General features: G+C 37.1%; 1 protein-coding gene across 17 annotated transcripts in view; it reads left to right on the forward strand.

Annotated features, from left to right (window-relative positions):
• caska (calcium/calmodulin-dependent serine protein kinase a) overlaps positions 1-25645 on the forward strand; it is a 201020-nt gene that overhangs the window by 117320 nt on the left and 58055 nt on the right. For all 17 annotated transcript variants that reach the window (XM_081368588.1, XM_081368589.1, XM_081368585.1 and 14 more), the window contains exon 2: positions 3059-3171. In XM_081368588.1, the coding sequence (XP_081224714.1) occupies positions 3059-3171 (113 nt within the window). The remainder of the gene's footprint in view (positions 1-3058; positions 3172-25645) is intronic.

Below are 25645 nucleotides of genomic sequence, written 5' to 3' on the forward strand. Positions count from 1 at the left end.
GCTTATTGCTTTAGCAAATCTCAGCAAATGCTCTGTTTAAAAACTAATTTACTTGAGTCATGAGTCATAGGACAAAACTCCGCAACATCCTGTGTGTTTGTGTGCTTTTTAAAATTAATTGTGGAGATGTGAATGAATGAGAGAATGTGAGAGCACTGCAGTCCTGATCTGAGTCCTGTATATGTTTTAGCACAGCTTGGTCTGAAAACTGCTGTCCTTCTCACACACACACACACACACACACATGATATGAGCAATCTACTAGGTCTGTGCATCTCTTTGTGAGTTCCCATCAAAGACAATATTTCTCAAATTTGGTTGCTTAGGTCTAATGCAGATTTTTTATTTATGTTTGTTCATCAGTTATGGGCATAGTTATTTGGAAGTTGGTCTGAAATTATTTCTTTTGGTATTTTCTTTGTAAGTTCTTTGGTAAGTTCTATTTAGTCAATGACCGACTGGGCAGCAAAGCAGCAGCCTTTAGTTTCAGACACAGGCTGCATCCTAAAACTCTGGCAGCTGACTTGTTGCCTCGCTGCCTTAGCAGGCAATGACTTCGCAGGCAGCATTTGCACACGAAGGTACCTCACAAAACAAAAATAGAGTGAGCTTTGGTGATAACTAAGCAAATATTTAATTCATATAATAGTAATCTCTAGGCATGCACCGGAATTAAAATTATGGACTGAAACTTAAAAAAATCAGGATGCACACAACCTATTTAATATTCTACACTCAAATAGCTAATACTGAGTTGTACAAATTACACATAAAGCAGTTTTTATGTCAACTTTTTAATAACAGAATTGTTTGTTGGTGAAATATAACATTTAAACAACAATGAACTGTAATACCTTTTCATGACAGATTTATTCAAACATACATTAAATAATGAAGACATAACTAACAGGTTAATTAAAAAATATAATGAATAAATAATACAGTGCATTTTCAACAAAATGCTCTTCTATAGAATTTATTTGTCTTACTAACTAATGAGTTTATGGACATTGAATAGCTTTCTTGAGGTAAATGTAGCGTTAAGTGACATTGTATAGCCTACAAGCTGTTTTCCTTAGTTCTTCTTAGAAATAACATCAAAAGTGGTAAACGTTGGTCAAATATTTACACTTTCACAGAATCTGAGCATCAACCGCAACTTTCAGATACCATGTTTATTTTTGTCATGGAATGGAACGCACAGGATTGTGGGATATCAAAGGCAGTTAAGGATACATCTATGCTGCTTTCAAAAATTGGTCAGATGAAGGTATCTCAGGAGACAGTAAGTTAAGCTAACATTGTCTTCAGACATGAGTTGATGCCTTCCGACCTTGAAATGCAGCATTTATCAGCTTTTGGACGCAGCCACAGTCTAGCAATGCTTAACTTTTGTCCTCCACACGTTCAATGCACCTGCAGTTTGTTAACAGTTCGGCCAGAGAACTCAGATGACAGGAAGACAGAAGTCAGCCAGAAAGTGTTCTCTCCAGAGCACTGACCTAGGAACTGTACAGAGAGGTTCTGACAACACATATTTCATAAAGTCTGTCTATTTTTATGTCTGCCTGGATATCTGTGGGGCAGAGTGAACTGGGTCATCTGTAATGAAATGTAACCCACGCGTACCTAAGGAGGAGGGTGAACATTTTTACCGACTCTCCGGCAGTAATATAGAGAATAAATGTCAAGTTTGAAAATGTGGCCACGCTGAGGTTAGTGTATTCTATGTAAATATCACACCAGCACATTTTCCCTCACTGTAGAGGAACAATTTAGAATTGTTTTACTACACGAGAGATGATGTGAATCTGATCTAACAAACTTGAAGCTAAGTCCTAAGAATAAAAGATTTAAACTTGGATAAATTGATTCCTGTGTTGACCAAAGATTTTCAGATTTTATTTTATTGTTTAATGTTTTTTAAAGCTTCATAATGAGAAATAAAATGTTCCTCTCTTTTGAAATAAACGATTTAGCATTTACTTAAATAAGTTTTCCTTGTCAATACATGTATTGGCCTATTTGTTGTTAAGTAGGAATATAAGTGGGATAATGTACATTTAGATGGTCATCATAAAAATGGTCCACTTTAAGATGATACAAGACCCCTTCACATTGCATTCTGTCTGTATTTATTTTGAAGTATTGAACGACTGATTGTACATCTTTACCTGTAGCACAGATACAGAAAACAGGCCTATCGCCAATCAACTCACTGCACACAAACAGAAGCAAAAACTTGCTCAAGTGATCTCTCTGCTGCCATCTCTCTTCAGGCCTGCAGAAACACTCTGAGCTCATGCTGAGGAGGGTTAAAGGCTTTGGGAAGTCTGATCACAGCTTCTCACGGAAAGCCAACCTCTCCCCAGCCCCCATACTCCCCGCTGTTCCTCAAACACTCAGCCCACACAGAGTGTTGCCATCATTCTCATTGCTGCTGTGAGCATTTCTCCATTCCTAGAAAGAGGACAGGCTTCTCACTTCAGCCGCTGAACTTTTGGCTATTTAGCCATATACAGTATGGCTCAATAATGACAGTATCTGAAATTGTCATTGTTCCTCCAAAAGAGTTTCCACATGAGTCATATATCAGCTGTAGTAACTGTCAGCTTCATTGCAGTTCTCTGCTTATTTGGATAATGTTGAATTTTGTTACCTTGTCAACGATTAATGCCACCTCAAATTGATTTAAAACGAATGACTTCTGGGCACTTTGTTTCTGTGAATCACTGTCAGTGTGAATATTTTTTGTTGAATGGATTATGGCTGTGTAATCTCACCATTTAAAGATTAAATTTAACAGGTTTATGGGCCAGAACAGCAAGTCAGCAACAATAGCTCAATTATTTTGCGAGTAGAGGAAAAAAAGGCAATGCTGGGGCCAACTAAAGGTAAATAAGCTGTTCACACTGGAGGTTCAGGCTTGTGTATTAGTATCCAATTATTGTTTTTGGTCTGTTGGATTATTTTGACCATTGCTCATCCTGTCTTGATATTGACTTGATATTGACCAAAATGTGCAGGACTCTAATTTACCTGTTTGTTTCCTTTTCAGGGGGCCGTTTAGCGTGGTAAGAAGATGCATCAACAGGGAGACGGGTCAACAGTTTGCAGTGAAGATTGTGGATGTGGCCAAATTCACCTCCAGCCCTGGCCTCAGCACAGAGGGTAAGACACGTCATCTCTGTTATCTTCAACTGTTTTCCTCTTTAGCTGATGATTGTGAGGAGAATTCATCAGTTGTGACCTTTCCGGAGCTCAAAATACATAATCAGTGTTTTCTCATGAATAATCATTGAATTCTTTTTCTTATGGCTGGAAATGAACCAAACTGAACGTCTGTGTTTATGTTGATTTGATCAGCCACTCTCTAATCAGAACCTTTGGACAGGAAATCCTGTTCTAATGCAAAATAAACAGTCTAGACCACCAGCTGAACTTCTTAACATCTGCGGTTACAGTAACTAATACAGCTGTCCAGAATTTACTGTGGAATTAGCTTTGCTTTGTTGTTGTGAAAATAGATGAAGTTCTGCTTGGCTGTAATGTATACCATGAGTGGGCAGCATGTGTGTTTTGCTGAGATAATGGATGGGCCTGCTGATCATACAGTACATTACAGTGGGAAACAGTAACCTTGAATACCTGACTCTTTGCACAGTAGCATGGTCTATGTGTGATCACATATTTCATCTTAAACGACACCTTAGGGAGCATCTAGAAACAGTAGGGTTTAGTGTATTCCAAGTCTTGCTCTGTGTATGTTGGTTTAGCTAGATGTTTCTCAAGGTGTGTGTGCAAAAATATATTATTATTTTTTGTTAAATAAATCAGACACTGAAGACTGTAGTAATGACTGCTGGAAATTCTACTTTGATATATATATATATATATATATATATATATATATATATATATATAGAGTACAGTTCAAAAGTTTGGAAACATTACGATGTTTTTATATTTTTGAAAGAAGTCTCTAATGCTTATCAAGGCTGTGTTTATTTGTTCAAAAATACAGAAAAAAACAGTAATATTATGAAATATTATTACAACTTAAAATAATAGTTTTCTATTTGAATATACTTTAAAAAATAATTTATTCCTGTGATGCAAAGCTGAATTTTCAGCATCATTACTCCAGTCTTCAGTGTCACATGTGACATCCAGTCTGTCACATGATCCTTTAGAAATTCTAATATTCTGATTTATTATGAGTGTTGGAAACAGTTCTGCTGCCTAATATATTTGATGAATAAAAGGTTAAAAAGAACTGCATTTATTCAAAATAAAAAAATATTTTCTAATAATATAAATCTTCTTTACTATCACTTTTTATCAATTTAACACATCCTTGCTAAATAAAACTGATTTATTTCACAAAAAGACAGAAAAAAAAATACTGACCCCAAATTACTGACCAGTAGTGTATATTGTTGTTACAAAAGATTTCTATTTTTAAAACATTTGCTTCTTTTTTTATTTTTATTTTTATTTTTTTACTTTTTATTCATCGAAGTATCCCAAAAAAGTATCACAGGTTATGAAAAAATATTAAGCAGCAGAACTGTTTCCAACTTTGATAATGAATCATCATATTAGAATGATTTCTAAAGGATCGTGTGATAGACTGGAGTAATGATCCTGAAAATTCAGCTTTGCATCACAGAAATAAATTATAATTTAAAGTATAATAAATTGAAAACCAATTATTTTAAATTGTAATATCACAATATAAATTTTTTTTTTCTGTATTTTTTTATCAAATAAATGCAGGCTTAATGAGCAGAAGAAACTTCTTTCAAAAACATAAAAAATAGTAATGTTTCCAAACTTTTGACCTGTACTGTGTATATGTACGTACGTATGTATGTATGTATGTATGTATTATTTTTATATATATATATATATATATATATATATATATATATATATATATATATACATACATACATACATACATACATACATACATACATACATATATATATATATATATATATATATATATATATATATATATATATATATATATATATATATATATATATATATATATATATATATATATATATATATATAAAAAATTAAATTGTAATATCACAATAGTACTGCTTTTACTGTATTTTTTATCCAAGAAATTAAGTATGTCACACCTTTTTTTTTCATCCTCTTCTGTTTAGATCACACTCACTTATTTAGAGTGGACTAAACAACTGCCTCTCACTGTTCTCTGTTTCCCTGCCACTTTGCAATGTTCCATTTTGGCAGCGGATCAATGTGACGCTTGTCTAAATAAGGACAGGAGTACCACACAAACATAAATAGACTTAAAGGGAAACTGAAACGAACAAAATATAATTCGATAACATGTTGGTTATTAAAATTATAAACAAATTAATTCAAAAATAATACTAAAAACAAAACATATGAAGTTTTTCCCAATACTGAAATTTACATTTGTTGTTATCAGAGCGCAGCTGTGTTTGATGACGTCACTGGCATGGTACCACTGTAGGCTACTAATGTTGAACTGTACTGCACTGTAGGCTAATGCATGTCAGGCTACTCTACTGCTACTCAGACTGAACTGACTGATTTTGACAGTATGGTAATACAGATTTACAAGTTAACACTAAAAACAGCATATAAGTAAGAAATTGAATCATCTAATGAAATAATAAAACTACATATTCTTCACTGTATGAATGAAACGTACTGATTGATTCTTATATAGACTGCTGACACTTTAAAATCTACATTCACTTAAGACAAAACCAACTGTTTATGTGAACCTTGTGTTTTTGACACTTTAACCCCCTGAGGTCGGCTATCGCGCCGGCGCGATAGGCTCGTTTTTTTCCGTATGAGTGCAAAAAAATAATAAAATAAAAATATTAATTTTTATCTTATATGCTTGTGTTATACATCAATCTATCCTGTTAAGTGTGTATTATTTTTGTGTACACTCACAATAAAAACAAAGTGTTGTGCTTTTCGCCAAATAAAGAAAAATAAACACGAAGCGAGTTCTGCCTTCTCTCTGTCCGTGTCTTCCATTCTGAAACGCGTCCGAAAATGAATCATAACTCAGCGAATACTTCTCACACAGGCACGTGAGATATGTCTTTATGAAGCTTGAAATCTCCTCTTTTAAATGAAGTAATTTATATAAAAAACAATTGTTTTCAACTCATGTAATCCGTTTGAAAGCAAGGAGAGGTACCGTTTTTCCTTCTGCCTCATTATCTCTATAATCAGCTGCGGCCGCCCCGCCCCCGGCGCGATTCACATGTAAATCGTTAGATGATCTAGTATGCAGTGCACCCGCCCCCTGATCAATGCCATAAAAAGTTTCTTCATCAGACTTACTGATAGTTCATCGCGTTTTGAGTATGACACGCTTCTCCGGTAATAAAGACTCCCTTCAGATGATTCTGGACGGCGAGGAAGAATGCACCTTTTCCTCAGAGGAAGATTGTAACTCAGACGACGAACGGCAGAATATTGAAGAGCGAAGTAAGTTTTACTTAAAAGTCTTTTGTCTTTTATTTTTCGTGTTCGCATTTATGAGGAAAAAACAATATTACGTGACAGTTGTCCATTATGGACGCGAGCGCTCTAAAAAAATCACTAAAAGACTTTCAAACTTTCACAGAGACCTCAAAACAGAAAGTACAAATCCTTTCTTTAAAACGAATTTCGTTTTGTATCAATTGTATCTTACTTTTAATAATTTTTTCATTAACAAATTTCCTGGATTTAAACTGCAAATTAACATTTATATTTCTTATAATAAAAATGAAAGACCTATGTTACAGACATATGAAAGACAACATTTCGTTGATTAGTTTTGGATAGATTATAAATTTTTAATGTAAAATATCTGCCACCTCAAATAAGCTTTTGTTTGCCAATATTTGCTTATGTTAAATATAATATGTTTTGTCAAAAATAAAGTTATCAAATAATCAATCAAATCCTTAACTTTGAAATATGTATGATAAAATGTATACTTTAGTTTTTACAAAGAAAGATTACACTTGAATTGTTGTTGTAATTGTAACCTTTTTAATAAAAAAATATATTTACAAGGTAGATGTAAACAAACTATTAAAAGGTAAATATAAGCCTTTTCTTTAAATAACTTTTATTGTGTTTTATTATTGACAAATTTGGGGAGCACATAAATATTCCAAAACTGAAATACAGTATGAGAATTAACTGCACAATTACTAGACATGTTTTCCTTGGATATTATAGGCCAAATTGCAAGCACAATATGAGGAAAAATAAAAAAGAATTGAGATGCTTCCAACTGTTGCTCTTGCATTCTTGTGGCTCAGTGACTCACCTGAATGAATGGCTAATTAAGTATGCGGGCCCCATTGTCTCCTCAGGTGTGAACCACTACATATACATGACCGTTGACGCCCACTCCGCATAAGGCCTTTCCAAACAGAAAGTGCTTTGCAAAATTCAAATCAATGTATTGTGTTATGTGAATGATAAGGCAGGGTGATTTTCACTTCATTTTGAAGAAAAAACACTAGGCGATGACATCTTTTAGACAAAAGTCTTATTGGCACATATTTAGAATGTGTTTTATGGCCTTATTTCAGAAACTTTAGTTTTTAGTTTTTTCAATAACCACGCATAAACATTATTCTCTCAAAAATGCAGACATGTACATTCTTGTTGCTCACATTTCATGGTAGCCCTGTTTGTGCTAAATAGTGTGTATTTTTTTTTTTCCATTAATATGTTTATAAGCAACTGAAAAAAGCAAAAATGTCAGGGCATGTCAGAACATCTCAAGGACCCCAAAAACACCTTAGACCCCAGAGGGTTAAATGCAATAAGACGATAAAGAGAATTTAGTTTAGTGCACGTGCTGCGTTTAGGCGTGTGCGCTCGTTAAATTTAAACTGGCAAGGTGCGCCTCCGCGTCTCTCATACGCAGTTTGAAAGCGGCTGAAATCACACTAACAAGTATCTTGCGGGTGTCGTCGATGGATATTGCTTATATTGGATTAGCACCCTCGATGTCGGATTAATTTAGCAAGGTGATCTGCGGTGAAGGTGAACATCACGATAACAACTAAGGGGTGAGTGGAACTTGTTTAAAGGATCTGCCGTGATCACATTTTTGCCACAGTAATTTTGCAAACAGGTTATTAGGTCCTTGATGGTGTCGGAGGTGTTATATTTTCGCTTGTTGGATATATCACAATTTTTGCAATGCAAATAATGCAATGCAATAAGACCCCCCTCTCGATCTGTCATGCTCTTGATATGGAGCTGTCAAGGTAGCCTATCATGCCAGTGACGTCACGGACCGTTGAAGCTCAAGATGGCTGCGCCCTAGTAACAAAACAACAAACTAACATCACTGTTTCCCCCCTTGTAACTACTTCAACAGTTTTAAGTGTCCTACCACAAATAACAATGATAACAAAATCATTTAGATCTGTTATATCACCATTACTTCCTATTTCGTTTTAGTTCCCCTGTAATTCGGATGGAGTTAATGAAGAAGCTTAGCTCTTTTTTAAATTGTTAGTGGCATGTATTTGTTTCACACAGACTGATCCTAGATTGAAATGTAAATGAAGCTTGATTACCAAAATGTTGAAAAATAGCTAGTGGACCATCCAAACTTAGTCAGCTAACAGGATCACTGACCGGTAGACTCCATCTGTACAGTACTGAGATTAGAGTCTGCGAGTCTCCCTTAAAGGGTTAGTTCACCCAAAAATGAAAATTCTGTCATTAATTACTCACCCTCATGTCGTTCCAAACCCGTAAATACTGCGTTCATCTTCGGAACACAAATTAAGATATTTTTAATGAAATCCGAGCGCTTTCTGACCACCGATAGACTGACGTGATCAGCGTAAGAGACTGACGTGGAAGAGAATAAATTGTTAAATAAAGTTATTTTTGTTTTTTTGCACAAAAATTTATTCTTGTCGCTTCATAACATTAAGGTTGAACCACACTAGTCACATGGACTATTTTAACAAAGTCTTTACTACCTTTCTGGGCCTAGAAAGTGGTTATAACGTTGCAGTCTATCGGTGGTCAGAAAGCTCTCGGATATCATCAATAATATCTTCATTTGTGTTCCGAAGATGAATGAAGGTCTTGCGGGTTTGGAACAACATGAGGGTGAGTTACAGAGGAAATTAAACAGATGGATTCACTGTACAGCACTTCCTCTATCACAGTGCGGGTGTGTGTAAGCATGGAAACATAGCTGTACAGTTTCAGCGTGAATTCTCTTAAGTGGGAGAATATCTTTGGGTAGGATGTTAAATATGTGTGCATGTGAGAAAGAACTCTTTGCCCAGGGCTTTGTGTTATCTCAGTCCACTGCTAAACCTCTGTCTCATCTCTCCTGAGTTTCACAGTCTCGGCAAACACTCTGCCCACCTCCCATCTGTCTTTCCTCCTATGTGGGAGGGAACACACTCATGCTGGTATTTCAGAATCTACTGTAAAACCCATGAGACTCAGTGATTAAAATGACTTCTTTCACTGTGTTTACCTTTCAAATTTCTATTCCTCTCTGAGTGCAGGAAAGAAGCAACTGAATGAACTTTGCCTCCCTGTGATTTATTTGTAGTCACACACACCCTCGCCTCTAACACCATGACAAATACTCTCAGCCATTGAAACAGATGTAGGACTCAAGCTTCTTTTGATATAACTGAAGCAATGGCGAGGCCACACATTTTAAACTGAATGGACCTTAGTGGCTACTCTCAAATTACATAATTTTACAATACATGGGATAAAAAATTATCTGACAGTTAAGATTAGTTCAATGTGATTTATTGTCAGCCAACAGTTTCATGAAAACAACCAAATCCATTCATAAATAAAATAACCAATGAACAGAATAAGAAAGAACAATAAACAAAGGTAAATAGTCATAGACAGAGCATGTGAAAGGCTGGGCAAGGCTTACACCGTTTCCTAACTACACGCGCCGTGACGCCACGACACTGGATAAAAGGTATCTTTTCCATGGTAATCAGAGTTTTTGTCCTAACCAGCCGTGACGGCGACACGTGACAATTCTATTTTAGAAACGGTTTCTATTTTTTGCGACGTCGCGGCTGGAACAACAAACACAAAGTGTGCCAATGATAGTACCGCTTATGTGCTTTATTTAATGTTAAAGGCGTGTAATGTGACTTTGAATATCATTTAGTGCTCCCAGCTTTGTAGCCAAACAACAATGGATAATTCACCTCAGATCTTGAAATTAAACAAACGGAAACAAGACTGTGAACAAACAAGTGTATTCTTTTACAAAGATTGTTTTAGTAACTCAGTATGTATTTTTAATAATGTTTTTAATGGTGTAATATTTGTTAATTTGATTATGTAGCCTACTTAACTTGGCAAAGGATCCAGTGCCTATGTGTGTTTGCACTCAGGAGAGTGTCAGAGGTTTCTATTTACAACCTGTTTTTGCAGCATTGAGCAATGTAGCCAATCACAGACATATGCGTTGTTTTCTTGAACGCAGGCCAATCAGAGGTGTTAAAGTTAGAATCCTCTCACCACTGAAAGCCGGAGTTTTTGTCCAGTGCTGAGTTCTGCACGCTCGCAATTCTCTCATTATAACAAAGTGTAGACTTTATGTAAATAATAGGGGTGCAATGGTTTAAATTGCTCACGGTTTGGTTTGTATCACGGTTTTAGGTTCATGGTTTCGGTACGGTTCAGTATGTGCTATGTTCAGGGGAAAAAGGACTACGGTCAAATACAAATAAAGTCTTTGTGTAAAGTTTTTTTCCCCCCTATCCTATCTACTGTATTATGATTAACAGGTGGTGAAAAAAGCGCAACTAGCATTTTTAGTATATGTGCACCTGTATACATAAATCTGTATAAAACGCTGTACTGCTGTTGGCACATCTCAAAACCCATCGTTTTGTGTCGTCTAGACTTAAGCTGGGGCAAACTGAACTGTCATCTGTGCCATATTTTGTGTTTTTGTAGCACCTTAAGGTCACTGTGCCAGCTGCCAGCCATCTGTGACAAATCCTCTCCAAACTCTATAAAACCCATTCTGTGTTTAGGGTCTATAAACGCACACTCTTATTATTTGCTTGAATCCAGTGTTTTGTTATAGCTGCACTTAGGACATCAATACTCTGAAGTACGGATGCTTTCACGTACCATTGTAGCACTTACCGTAAAGCTAAAGAAAGCCCATGAGGGCCACTTAGCTCAGATTCTCTGTTACTGATGGACATAAACGACCATAAAGATTATATTCAGTGTGGTTTAAGTTTCCTAATGACAGATTGAGGTTTATTTTAAATGAAGGCAGTGCTCAAGTGTGTGAGTGACTATGTTGAACATTATTTGCATACACAGTGGATATTTATGGCTGATGTGAGTTACTGTAGCAAAATTAAGTTTAAAATCTGATTGTTTTATGGGTTGATATAAGGATGTTGATTCAAGAAAAAGTCTTAATGACGGAATCACCGTATGTCATCACAAAAAGGAAACCATGTGTCTGACTTTGGTCTCATTCAGTACGTTTATACTTCAAATTCATACTTTAAATTCTCATATAAGTGCAAATTTTCACATACACTCCTGAACAAAATCTTAAGACCGGGGGAAGCATTGCAAGTTTTACGCATTTCGCAATAGTGGATCATAACAGGGTTATAAGTGCTGCTTCAAAATGCCAAAAGAAGAAACAGGAGCAAGAGACAAAAATAGAGATTAGGCAATTTATTGAAAACTGCATTTAAACTCAAATAGGCTGTTTATCAGCTGATCAAAAGTTTAAGACCATAGCCCAAAAAAAAAACCCCACAACAGAACTAAAAGTGTCAAAAAATGACTCAGTAGTGAGTAGCCCCACCATTCTTGTTGATCACTTCAAACACTCGTTTCGGCATGCTTGATGTGACTGTTTCCTGGAGGCTGCTGGGAACGTTGCTCCATGTGGTGAAGATGGCTTCACGAAGGGCATCCACGGTCTGGAACTGACGTCCATTTTTGTGAACTTCCCTTGCCATCCATCCCCAAATGTTCTCAATGGGATTTAGATCAGGGGAACACGCAGGATGGTCCAAAAGAGCGATGTTATTCTCCTGGAAGAAGTCCTTCGTCAGGCGGGCGTTGTGAATTGCAGCGTTGTCCTGTTGAAAGACCCAGTCATTACCGCACAGACGGGGGCCCTCAGTCAAGAGGGATGCCCGCTGCAACAGATCCACATAGCCAGCCGCCGTTTGACGCCCCTGCACAACCTGAAGCTCCATTTTCCCATTGAAGGAAAAAGCACCCCAGATCATGATGGAGCCTCCTCCACTGTGCCGCGTAGAAAACATCTCCGGTGGGATCTCCTTGTCATGCCAGTAATGTTGTAAGCCATCAGGACCATCCAGGTTAAATTTTTTCTCGTCAGAGAATAAAACTTTCTTCCACCTTTCAATGTCCCATGTTTGGTGCTCCCTTGAAAATTCCAAACGGGAAAGTTTGTGGCGTGGGAGGAGACGTGGCCTTTGAAGGCGTTTTTTGTTCTTGAAGCCCTTCTCTCGCAGATGACGTCTTATGGTTATTGGGCTGCAGTCAGCATCAGTAATGGCCTTAATTTGGGTCGAGGATCGACCTGTGTCTTCACGGACAACCCGTCGGATCCTGCAGCTCAGTGCAGGTGAAATTTTTTTGGGTCTACCACTGGACTTTTTTGTCCCATAACTCTCAGGATCTTTTAAGAAATGTAAAATGACTGTCTTACTGCGTCCAACCTCGGCAGCAATGGCACGTTGCGAGAGGCCTTGCTTGTGCAGCTCAACAATCCTGCCACGTTCAAAGAGAGAAAGCCTTTTTGCCTTTGCCATCAGGAGATCATGACAGTGTGACTGCCTGAAGAACAATGACATGAAAGACATATTTTTGTGTAGATTTTACCTTTTTATGGCTATGGTCTTAAACTTTTGATCAGCTGATAAACAGCCTTTTTGAGTTTAGATGCAGTTTTCAATAAATTGCCTACTCTCTATTTTTTGTCTCTTGCTCCTGTTTCTTCTTTTGGCATTCTGAAGCAGCACTTACAACCCGGTTATGATCCACCAGTGCAAAATGCGAATACTTGCAATGTTTCCCCCGGTCTTAAGATTTTGTTCAGGAGTGTATCTGTAATTTCAAATGACTGCTCATCTTAAACTCATAGCTAAAGGTTACTTCAGATATTTCTTCACTTGGCTTCAAAGATTTTTTTCTGCATTAAAATATTTTATAAAATTATGTATAATGTTTTATAATACATTTATACTGTTATATTTATAATTTTATAATTAAAAGTATTCACAATTATATACTGTATATTAATAATATAATATATGATTATATAATATATGGAAAAAAATATTTTTGTTCTTCATTCCTTGAAAAAGACAATCCATCCCTCAAAACTCACCATGTTGTTTTTTCATCTTTGCAAAGTGCTGAAGGACTCACTCATTCTTATTCCGTCTACTACAGGAATAAAAAGGTCTTTCTTCCTCCAGCTCTCAGAGTCATAGATAAGCCATCACATGTGAGATAGACAACACAGCTCCTTTCTCTATATGAATTCTGGCCGTTCTATAACCCCCTGTCCTTGCATCTTGTGCTTTTTTTCCCCAAGCAAATTCTTTGAAAATATGTGTGGTCATCCAGAGGACTGCAATCGAACGTTAGTGGGGTTCTATTGATCCTAGGGAAAAAAAGTCTTGCAATGCTTCGAGAAATTTGTCCAGAATCGAAGGGAATGTCACCTCCAGGAGGCAGAGAGATGGACTCCTTTATTGTCTTCTCTACGGGAGGTCCAAAAGTCTTCACCATTGCACACGCAAACAGCCGAATGTTAAATGTTGTAACCATTATCATCATCATCCCCAATACAGAGCTCCAGCAGTGTCTTCTGCAACAAGAGGTTGTTTTGAGGTTACTGCTACCTTTTTGTTTAGCTACCCAATTTATTTAGTGCTATTTTTGGAAAAGAGAGTGTTTTGTGTATGTTTTTCAAAGCGGTTCTATTCAGGAAATATACAGAGAAGAAAGCCTTCGAACAGCCTCTGGGAAATCCACAATTATAATTTAAAAGACCCTCCATTGCTTTTCATGTTTGCTCCTTCGCAACGTTTGTATAAAGTCACTGAATCATGAAATGATTTGCTCAGAAAGCTGTAGACACAGAGGTTGTTAGCCTGGGTGAACTGTTTTTCCCTATGGATCAGATCAGTGTGCTTTGTTTCAACCTCTTCTCCCTGAGATATCAAAAAGTCTAGCTTATTCTTTCTCTCCAGAAGCATTTAGCAACTTTTCAAAGGTTGTTTTTTGCTAGAGCACTGATGGGACAGCCTTATTTCAGATGAATTTTTTACTGTACACAGACATGCAAAAAAAAACATCCTCAAGGTATTTTATGGTTCAAGTTAATACTTATCATTCACTTTTGGTTAATGTCACATCAGTTTCTAGGTCAGAGTATACTGTTGTAGTTACGAGTAATCGCACTGTTCGTACCCTTATTGTGAAATTAAGCATACAGCATTTATCTTGTTTAACACGTTCATTTCGTCATCATTTGCTATATCCAGCAAGGTAAACCATCAGATTGAAGGATGATTCTCACAAAACTGTATTTTCTGCAAGCTTATTTCAAGGTAAATGTAGGTGTCTTTTCAAATAAGGACACTTGGAGACTCCAAAAGGACACCAAATTACCAAATGATATAAGGTGTCCATATAATTCATAAATGTGTGCACACCTAAGGACCCATAAAAAAAAAAATAAAAAAAAAACATTGCAGAAAGAAACTTTTCAGAATTCACAGTGTATAGCAGGGATCAGCAACTCCGGTCCTGGAGGGCCACTGTCCTGCAGAGTTTAGCTCCAACCCTAATTAAACACACCTGAACAAGGCAATCAGTGTTTTCAGGATTACTAGATAGATACAGGCAGGTGAGTTTTTATCAGGGCTGAAGCTAAACTCTGCAGGACAGTGGCCCTCCAGGACCGGAGTTGCTGATCCGTGGTGTATAGTATGTGTTCAGTTCAACAGCAGCAGAGAGCTTGTTTACATTTTAGACAAGTCAAGTTTCAATACCGAACAGGACCACATGGAGATGTCAAATTACAAAACGCAGCAACACGCACATGACAAATCAAAACATCCTGAAAGTGTGTGGAAACAACGTGAATGTATTTGAAATGTGTCTGTGCATAAATACAATGTGCAATGTACACCACTGCAATCGTCTTTACCTTGATTGCAATCCACATCCATCAAAACTTTACTAGCGATCATCTGGCTTGCTTTATCCAACAGAGAAAGTAGTTTGCTTATAATCTGGCCTTACAGCGGTGTGATGTTTTGACGTTCTTTAAAGTCTGTATTTCGCGCTCTTCAGAAACAATCACAGAAAATGAGCTCGTGTTTTAAAGTGAAGCACACACTGGAATGAATAATTCACTAAAACACCAACTCTTATGTAATCAGCCTGGTTTGCTTGTTTGAAGGAATTTGCCTACTGGATCTTTAAAGGGAAAACTCAGGATAGAAACCTATCAGGGTTACCAGTGTGATAAACTCCCGACTTCTAAGATCAGCTGGCTGTGTGATGTAAATTACGTTAATGACGCAATTTCACGTATTCAGTAATTTATTTACTTTAAATTAGGGCTGGGCGATAAAACGATAACGATAATTATCGCGATATAATTTTTCTCGATAAAACGATATCAAGAGTTCGATAAATGTTCGATTAATGTTTATGTGCCAAAAGCGGAACGAACCGCGCGCCACACGGACCATTTATCCGCTCGACTCAAAGTCCAAACGGCAGCGCAGCACAAGATCACTAGAGCCGATGCGTTTACTCTGATCGGTCTCGGTCACGAGATCCAGTGAGAAGCGCTTGAATTCAGCGAAGAACACAATGTCTCAGTGATTTAAACCAGTTTAAAGGCAGATGAAACAGCGCTGACAAACAGGAGAAACAATGTGCACAACGATACAGTCAGAAGGCTTTTCCGTCTACAAATTCCCATCATTTACCATGGATTTACTGTAACGTTAGCCTAGTAATATTAACTGCACCATGAAATGTGGGATATACATATTGAATTGTATTATATTATTAATGTAGATGATGTATTCAAGGACTGATGGAATATAATTACAGTATTTAATAATGTATTTAGGCTACTGTTTTTCATACAAATACCATAGAAACCATAAAGTTACATTTTGCCATGATAGTGAGGTTATCATGATCTAAATGCATGATACTGGATGACCAATGGTTAAGTTTAATAAAACTCAAACAGTCAGAATATTACATTTTACCAAATAAAAATTAGCACATGCAGAAACTAAGAAATGAATTGTCCAATAAAGATATTTATTTTGTTAAGGAAAAATGACAAATGTTTGAATGTTCTACCTCAGATTTGTGAAATGTTCACCAGTTTGGCAAGTGTTTGTCCTGATATGTTCTGACAATAAAGAGTAGTTTAAAACCACAATTAACGCTCTGGTTTCTACAACTTTCACTTAGGAGCAAAAATCTGCCTTTAAACTTGAAAGAAATAAAGATTTGACTTTTATCGTGATAATTATCGATATCGACTGATATAAAAAAAAAATTATCGTGATTTTTTTTTTTGGCCATATCGCCCAGCCCTACTTTAAATTATTTTAATGCATTAAGGATTTTGAACTAATTGCATGTGTTAACGCATTTATGTTTACAGCCCTAATGTATGTATATGTTGTACAGGGTGCTAAAGCCATGCATCTGTAACCCATGCCAGCAGTGGGGTGGACACCCCTTCACTTTCGCTGTGATTATTATGATTACGCTGTAATCAGCCAACCTGCCTCTAAAGAATGAGAGATGGAGCTGAAGGATACAACAGAGAGAGAAAGAACACTTTCTAGGCCTTTGTTGACGATCATTATTAGGCCACTGCCTTAAAGATTAGGCCAGATATTCCCACATCCCTGCTGGTTTTTAATGGGATGTTCTCATCTTAACCTCTGTCTCATTGATGTTAGATTATTACAGTACATTTTGATCATTTTCTTGTTGTCTTAAGGACTTTATTTTGTTGTAATTACTAATTAGAGATGTTTGCTGATACAAACATCTGAGCTCATGGTTGAGTTTTGGAGTTGAAGCCAAGTATAAAACTTTGGCCCATAATTATATATTCAGCCCACAGAATTTTTTGGAACCGGTTTTGATTTATCCAGTACATCTGTTTCTAACTTTTTTTTTCTTCTATGTGATAAGAAGTGTATTCACCAAGGGCCTTGAGAACGAATGGACCACCCATCCCCATGTATAGGGACTGAGGGTCTTATTCACGAATTGTCCTCACCATAAATCCCATAAGTACTCAGAGCTGACTCAGCCATGACACATCTCTAACTGAACATCCCTCTTTACTGTATGTGTGGAATTATTCTGAAGCTTGGCACCCCAACAAAGAATTGTGAAATATAGATTTTCTTTATTCTTTAATAATTGCTAAATGAAAAAAAAGATGCTGTATTGATTTTTAGGTCCTCCTGTGCCTTTCATGTCATTAATCGAAACTGAACCGATGGTAAATGGCTTTTCTCAAATGTAATATCTTGTCTTTTAGCGTTGTAGCTGTGCCACTGCTTTTTATCAGAATCAAAAGGTGATTTATTGCCTAGACTTTTTGTACGTTGTGGTGACAGAAGAAGCTTCCAGTACGCAGAGACAACAAACAGAACACAGATTAGTAAAATAAAAAATAAAGGTATGTGAATAAGATAATATGTACTGTGTATATAAATAAACAAAATAGACACGTTTGTATGTACATGTGTGCTGTATTAGCCTAGAAATCTAGACGCACCCTAGTGGCAGCAACATTTATTTTGCAGCCAGGGTAGTCTAGCAACTCTCCGTTGATTTTCGAGCTGGAAAAACCAAACTCTAGTCAGGCCAATCACATCGTGTATAGAGTAGGCGGGGCGGTCTTGACATAATGACGACAGAGTTGCGACGGTTCCCTGCTACTTGAAAACAAAGAATGGCTGCTGCTGCTGGAGAACAGTGGTCTTTGGAATCGGCTTTGGCCGCGACTCTGGAGGACTTGGAGTTAAGCTGTTCTTTGAGAAAAGAACAAATAATGGCACTTAAAGGGTTACTTCAGGATTTAGCATTAAGCTTTGTATTAGTAGAAAACCTGTAGTATTTTCGAATTACCATGCTTTCCCCCCTCATATCCCCCTGAGAGGAGAGATTTATGTATTTTTTGTCTGGAAAAAATCCTCCGATGACGCAAAATTCGTCATTTTGCGTCATCGGAGGATTTTCTGTCCAGAGGCTAAAGACTACAGCCAGTAGATGGCGTTGTTCCGCATGTTTTCAGCCCGCCCATACAGGGTGGGATCTCACTCACAGAATGTACACAGTATCAGCCGTCTTTCTTTGGAAGCTAAGCTAGCATGCTCTTGTTCTGTGGAGAAAGCTGAATAATAGGAGAAAGCTGAGTAAGTAGGGGTTACCATCTTCCTTTTCCCGGACTTGTCCGGCGGGCGAGACTGTTAAAAATGTCCGGGATTCGGCTTTTGCGTTCTGCGGTCGCCATTCATTGTTTACATGCACACCTCTCGTTTCAATCTAACTGAATTAATTCCGATCGGTGAATCTGACTGTAGTGTTTACATGAACGCTAAACATGTGATCGGTTGATGTGCGTTTTAACATTGCTAAGAAAATTCCCGCTCCTCCGTGAGAGATGCGAGACCCGGCGCGTCTCAGTAATGAAGCCACCGGCCTCGCGCCGTTCTCCCGCGGCCGTCAGCCTCGTCCTGCTCGCCACAGTAAACATGATGAATGGCGACTGTAGAACGCAAAAGCCGAATCCCGGACATTTTGGGTCTCTAAATCCCTGGCAAACTCATCACTTACATAGGCTAGCCTTGTTGTTTTCAACTGTGCTCTCTAACCGGTAGGCGTGGCCTTCTAAGGCAGCGAAGCAAGTGCATTCTGGGAGTTGTTGTCTTTCATCCACATAAGCCAAAAATACATTTTCTGGCTTTTCTCAGTCTAGAAAGCTCCAAATTCAAACATTTCTCCACATTTCTTCTACTTAAATTACCTATTTTAAATACACATTCATCTTCCCAGAGGTGAAGTATCCCTTTAAGTCTTAAAGGGGTGGTTCGGGATTTTTGACATCGGACCTCATTTTTAAGTCAGCCTGGTTGTTATTCATCAGTGGAGACATTTTTAAAAAAAAATTATCAGTCCTTATATTTGGATAGTTAGCCGATGCTAGGCTAGCGCGAGTCAATGGTAGATGTTAGCCAGCCATTAAAAACCGTATTACCCACTCCACAGTGCACCAAACGCAAATCAATTATAACACTAGACTATCGATGCAAATGTCCGTTGAGAGAATAATGTTAGAAATCAAACTTACCTTTCATCACATTGCATTAGTTATAATTTGTTCCCTGTAATCATAAGCCTTGTCTACAGCAGCAGCGGAGTGATAGTGATTACCTAGGCAACCGAGTGAGCCGGTACACACATGTACTGCACACACTGTAGTGCGCTTCTGTTCTGTGTTTACTTTTTGCCGCATTACTAACCGGAGCAAAGTAAAATTCCGCAGCTGCTGAGAAACTAGTTCCTTTGGGATCATTGAGATGAAAGGTAAGTTTGATTTCTAACATTATTCTCTCAACGGACATTTGCATCGATAGTCTAGTGTTATAATTGATTTGCGTTTGTTGCACTGTGGAGTGGGTAAAACGGTTTTTAATGGCTGGCTAACATCTACCATTGACTCACGCTAGCCTAGCATCGGCTAACTATCCAAATATAAGGACTGGATAATTAAAAAAAAAAAATGTCTCCACTGATGAATAACAACCAGGCTGACTTAAAAATGAGGTCCGATGTCAAAAATCCCGAACCACCCCTTTAAAAAAGGAAGATGTGTTTGTAGTTTTGCCGACCAGATATGGTAAAATAGCTCCGCTGGTGTAAAACACCTCTGGTTGGTTGAAGCGATATCCTATTGCGTGCAGAGGGAATTTGAAAGACAACCGTTTATCCCGCCCCTCGGATTAAGCCGTGCCAATGGTGAGTTGCCAGACCTAACATCTTGATGTAGGTCTGGCTTGCCAGGCTAGTGCTGTATACAAATACAATAACATTAACAGGGAATGAGAAGAGGAAGGGTATTTTTAAATAAATGTAAGTGGCATTGCACATAGTTATCATTACACAGTCGGGAGAACTGTTAAGGAGGTAGATTGTCTGTGGGAAGAATCTTTTCTGGCGTTTAGTGCTCTGTATTGCCGGAAAGACGGCAAAAGTTCAAAGAGAAGGTGGCTTGGATGTGAGTGGTTTTCTGAGCCCTTTATCTCACTTTGGATCTATACTGTTCTTGGAGGGTGGCCAGGGGGGATGGACAATAGTCCTCTCAGCAGTGCAAATTGTCCTTTGTAGTATTTATGCTCTAGATTCAAATAGAATAAAACTACTATTTCTACAGTATATTATTCTATATATTTTTATGCTGTTTTTATAAAATAAAAAATAAAATACAAAAAAAAACATGGAAAAAAACCTCCAGGGGCTGAGAGATCATGGGAGGTGTGTGTTTGCTGGATATGTGTGTCAGCAGCTGTGTTGTGTGCCGTGGGAGCCATGGAGGGCACACTGTGCGTGTGGATGTGAAACTCAGTGAGTCCACCATCAGCACCTTGAATCACATGCTGACTGCAACTTTCTCTCTCTTTATTTAAAAATAAAAGGGTGACTATGTTAACAGCCTCTGATTTGTCTCTACATGACGTGAAATCCATGTCGGTGTGCAGTCTGTGCACAGGTTGAGCTTGTGAGTAAGATGTTGTTAGTGCTTAATGTTGTGTGTCTCTGTATGGGGATTTTCCTTCATCTACGGTCACTTATATTATACACATATAAAAATTATATGTACGTAGGTCACATTACTATATGTCTATTAGCACTGAAGACATCTATTGTATATGTGTTTTCCTAGCAAAAAGCTAACCTTTTAGCAGATGCACATTTAAAAAAAAAAAAAAAAAAAAATGTTTTACCTTTATTCCAGATCCAGATAAAATATAAAAATCATAAAAATATTATTACATTTCATGTAATGCTTTAATAATCTAAATGAATAGTGAAATAATAACCAATTCAGACCATTTCAGTATATATTGTGTTAATTTATATCAATTTTATTAGGCTATATCAAATTTATACACACACACACACACACACACACACACACACACACACACATATATATATATATATATATAATTTTTTTTTATGCATATTTGCAAACTATTAAACACAATAACACAAATATGGTGTAAATGACACTGTGGTGGAAATGATGTTTCAGAAATATTTACATTTCAGAAATAAACCAGTGAACAGTGAGAAGTGCATTTTAAGTGTTTTTTTTTTCTTCTAAACGTCCACAGGGCCAAACATGCTCCTATAGTTGAAGAAACATTCACTGAATGTGTCAAAATGTGTCAGCGCTCTCCACACAGTGTGGGTTTGAGTGTGTAGGCTATAATTTAGAAATAAGCTTCAAATGATTGCCATACAGTTGATAACAGGCTGTTATTCAGAAAGACATTAATGTGGACCTTCAGACTCCTCTTTCAGACAGACATATGTTCCTCTTCTGTTTAAGAGGGCACAGAAATAGCCCGGTTGTAAAGCAGAAGGGCTTTACTTCTGCCTTCATCTACAAGAATCACTTTAACATCTTTCTCCATTTCCCTCTAGAGCTGTCCATATCCTTTCCCATCACTGATCTGTTCTCCTGTCTTTGACTAACTGTTTTGAGTGTTTGTTTGAGATATTTGACAGCAGTGTGGTGAATGATTCTAAAGCTCTGAATGGGTCCTGTGCTTTGGTTTTTGGGGGACTGGGATGGATGTCATTTTATAAATGCTTCGGTGGTCAATCGGCTAGTTAGTGACTCAGCGTCAGGTGGCTCTCTGATACTCTGTTTGATGGATCACTGTTTACTTGGGTTAGTGACAGCGCTGGTGTGATGGAGAGAGGCCACATATGCTTCAGTCGTGGCCCAGCATAACTTTTATCTTGGAATTAGTCTCAGCCTCAGTCGGCACACTCACAGACTTCCTACGGTTTGTTCACACAAAGAAATTGCATGACATGGCTGCAGTTTCATTCCAATTGGCCGACTTTACACACAACTTCTATGAGTCAAGTTGCAGAGGTCTTTATTAGTCCCCCAGGAAAAAGCATCTTGGAATAATGCAATGAACACTTCTTAGGAAGAACTCATAAGTGGATTTGCAAAAATGTGAGAGGTTTATGGCATCAGATCAGCTGGTGCACTTAACAGCAAGTAAACTAGACATACACTGCTTATACTTTTTTTTTTTGTGGAAATAATCACTGTTTATTATTTTTGGACAAATTGAAATTTTCATGTACACACATTTCTGTAGTAGATTCTTCTTGTTTAAGCAGAAAGTTCGTAGCCTGAGAAATGTGTCCTGAGGTGTCTGCATGCTGATTGGTCCAAGTATTTGCATTCAAATGAGTTGCCTATGCTTGAAAGGATTTTCAACTTGTAAATTAAGGATTGAGATTTATGGGTACTAGGGTTATGAAGTGACGCTAGTTCAACTAAGTGGTTTATTTGCAATGATTTTGCTGGCATAAAAAATAATAAAAAAATGATAAAATGAAGCAACATTGTGAATATTGTAATGATTTGAATGTGCTTTTAATAGGTCATTAAGTTCCCCATAGACTGTCATTAGACTAGTTTTTTTAGCCTTGATTTGTTTCTGTAAATCAGTTTAAACTGTCGGATTCAGTGAATCAATTAAAAACTCTGATTCAACGATTTGTTTGCGAATTGTGAAAAATGCGCCCTGGAGTCTCTGCATGTCCTTTTTCATTTATTTAAACATTTGAGTAAAATATATATATGTAAATTATTCTGTTTATTGCATGTATTATGTATTTTATTATCACAGATAGAAATCACAAAGTGCTTTACAAAGTGCAACAATTTAAATAAAAGAACAATAAAACAAAACATAAAACAAAAGCCAATCAACTAAAAGCTTGTCTAAATAAAAGTGTCTTCAGCTGCTTTTTTAAAAGAATCAACAGATTCGACCACACGCAACGACAGGGGCAGGGCGTTCCAGAGTTTGGGGGCAACTGCCTGAAAGGACAGGGTGCAGGAGGAGGTGTAGGGGGTATGTGATGATATACTGGGGGGCCTGTCCATGTAGTGCTCTAAAAGTCAAAAATAAAATTTTATAATCAATTCTATGTTTGACTGGAAGCCAATGGAGTGTGGATAAGACCGGTGTAATGTGTGTCCTTCTGTTGGTTCCTGTTAAAAGCCTGGCTGCAGCGTTTTGCACCATTTGGAGACGACTCAGAGAAGATTGGTTAAAACAAGTAAAAAGAGAATTACAATAATCTAAACGAGAAGAAATAAAGGCATGAATAATCATGTCCATGTCAGCCTTGGACAACATTTAGAAATATTTCTCAAATGATAAAAACAATTTCTGTACCTTAAAATACGGTACCTTGATTATTTTTAACTTGATTGTTTAATTTACTTTATTCTTTAAGCAGTTCGAACATGGCAAATATATAAATTTAGATATTTCTCAAATATCATAATTTAAGATACATATTGTCTAATCTATGTTTAATGTCAGTTGTGGTCCTGTAGTTCACATCACACTAGCACACATCAGCTCATCTGTGTGTTGTGTTTAACTCATTAAGATTCTTTACAGTTTCTGTGAGAGTGTCTTTGATAAGATTCTGTATCTTTGGCCAATGCGTGTTTACGGAACATGACATCGCTCGTGATGATTGACATGGTGGTAACCATAGCAAAGTTCTGGCGTCTCGTGTGTTTGGTGTCCACTATTCTGACCAAAGAAATATTACAGCAACAAAATGTTCGTTATGTTCAGCAATTTTAACTTAAAGCACAGTCGATGGAGGCATTCTGTTTTGCTTATGCTTATAATAAATTAACCATGTCCACTTATAAGCATAATTTTTTTGGCTTGTTTTTCAGTTTTTCATTTTGTTTGGCTCATAAAGCACTTTGGTTTATGGAGCTTTAAAGCGAGCAAATGTGGAGTGTGATATTTTGGTCTTATTTTCAGCATACATTTGAAGTTATTTATTTCAGTTTATTGTCGGCTTGTTCTTGTTCGCGGTTTTCTAGCAAGATCTGGCAACACAAACGAGTCAAGGCTTTTACCACTTTCCCTGTGATGTCACATACAGAAGAGAGAAACCTCTCTTTAAAAAACGGCATCAGCAAGTTGTTCAGTTTCGGTTCCATACACACTGCATAGAATTTTTGGCTGTAGAATGCTGTTGTCACTCATGTAAATGACTGAACTGTGTGTGTACAGAACAGGATTAAGCACTAAAAGGTGAATGGACATCTGAGTTTACCTGCAGTGTGTACATGGCCTTTGAGTCCTCATAGAAAGGAAAGCTCTGTCATTACAACAGTAAACTACAGTGACCAGTGGGAGGGTGGTGCATGTCAGCCTGAGCAAACAATGACATTTCATTCATCACATTGGGTGTAATTATCATTGCTGTGTTTTTTTCCTCTTTTGATTCTTCAGGTTCAGCAGCACTGTGCACCTTAGGGCTTTTTAATGTCATTTTTATGGCTGCATGAAGACAGCATGCTGGAACTTGTAGCCTTTACAATTGTATATGATACTCTCATAATGACGAAATATATACATGCATGCCTGCATATGATATTTCATATACAAATATAGGCATTAGGCACCAATATAATACATTAAGCTCTTTGATTCAATTCTGGGAACTGTCTGTTTCATTGAATCAATTCAATCAGCAATATTTATCCACATACTAAAAGACAGAAATGAATGATTCATGAGCTATCATCCAAACTAATCAGTGAATCATTGGTTTGAATCAGTTTACAGAAATTAATCAAATTAGCTAATTCTAATGCTTATTTTGCTACTGAAATTTTAATAAAACAAACTCTTTCTTAACATTCTCATTCTTGCAAGTTAAGATCACAAAACTAGTCTAACAAGTCTTAAACATAATGACCAAATGAAAGCACATTAAAATGATTACATTAGTCGTAAAGTTGCTTAATTTTGTATTGCCAGCTGTATATTTCATACATATTTCACATATCTCTCAACTTTTAGTCGCCATTAGTGAAAGGCACTGGAACTTTTGTCTCAGTATGTCACTCTCAGATTTTAATTGGTGATCAGAATTTTTTTCAATTTGTATGGAAGTCCTCATCCTGAGGTGTAGGTCAGGGCAAAATATCTGCACTCTCTGCAACCTTCAGAACTCTCATCTGCTTTCAAAGAGATTGCCATACATTTCTTTCTTTATAGAGAAAGAGAGAAGGATAGAGCGGCTTCATGGTTGCCATTGAATTGAAGGTCTTTCCTGCGGTTGTTAATTGCCCGAGTGATTGTGAGAATATTTCACTCCTTTAGTTATGGTGCTTTGTGAGTGATGGTGCTCGTTCTTC

This window comes from Scardinius erythrophthalmus (genome assembly GCF_964197995.2).
Source record: "Scardinius erythrophthalmus genome assembly, chromosome: 6".
NCBI lineage: Eukaryota > Metazoa > Chordata > Actinopteri > Cypriniformes > Leuciscidae > Scardinius > Scardinius erythrophthalmus.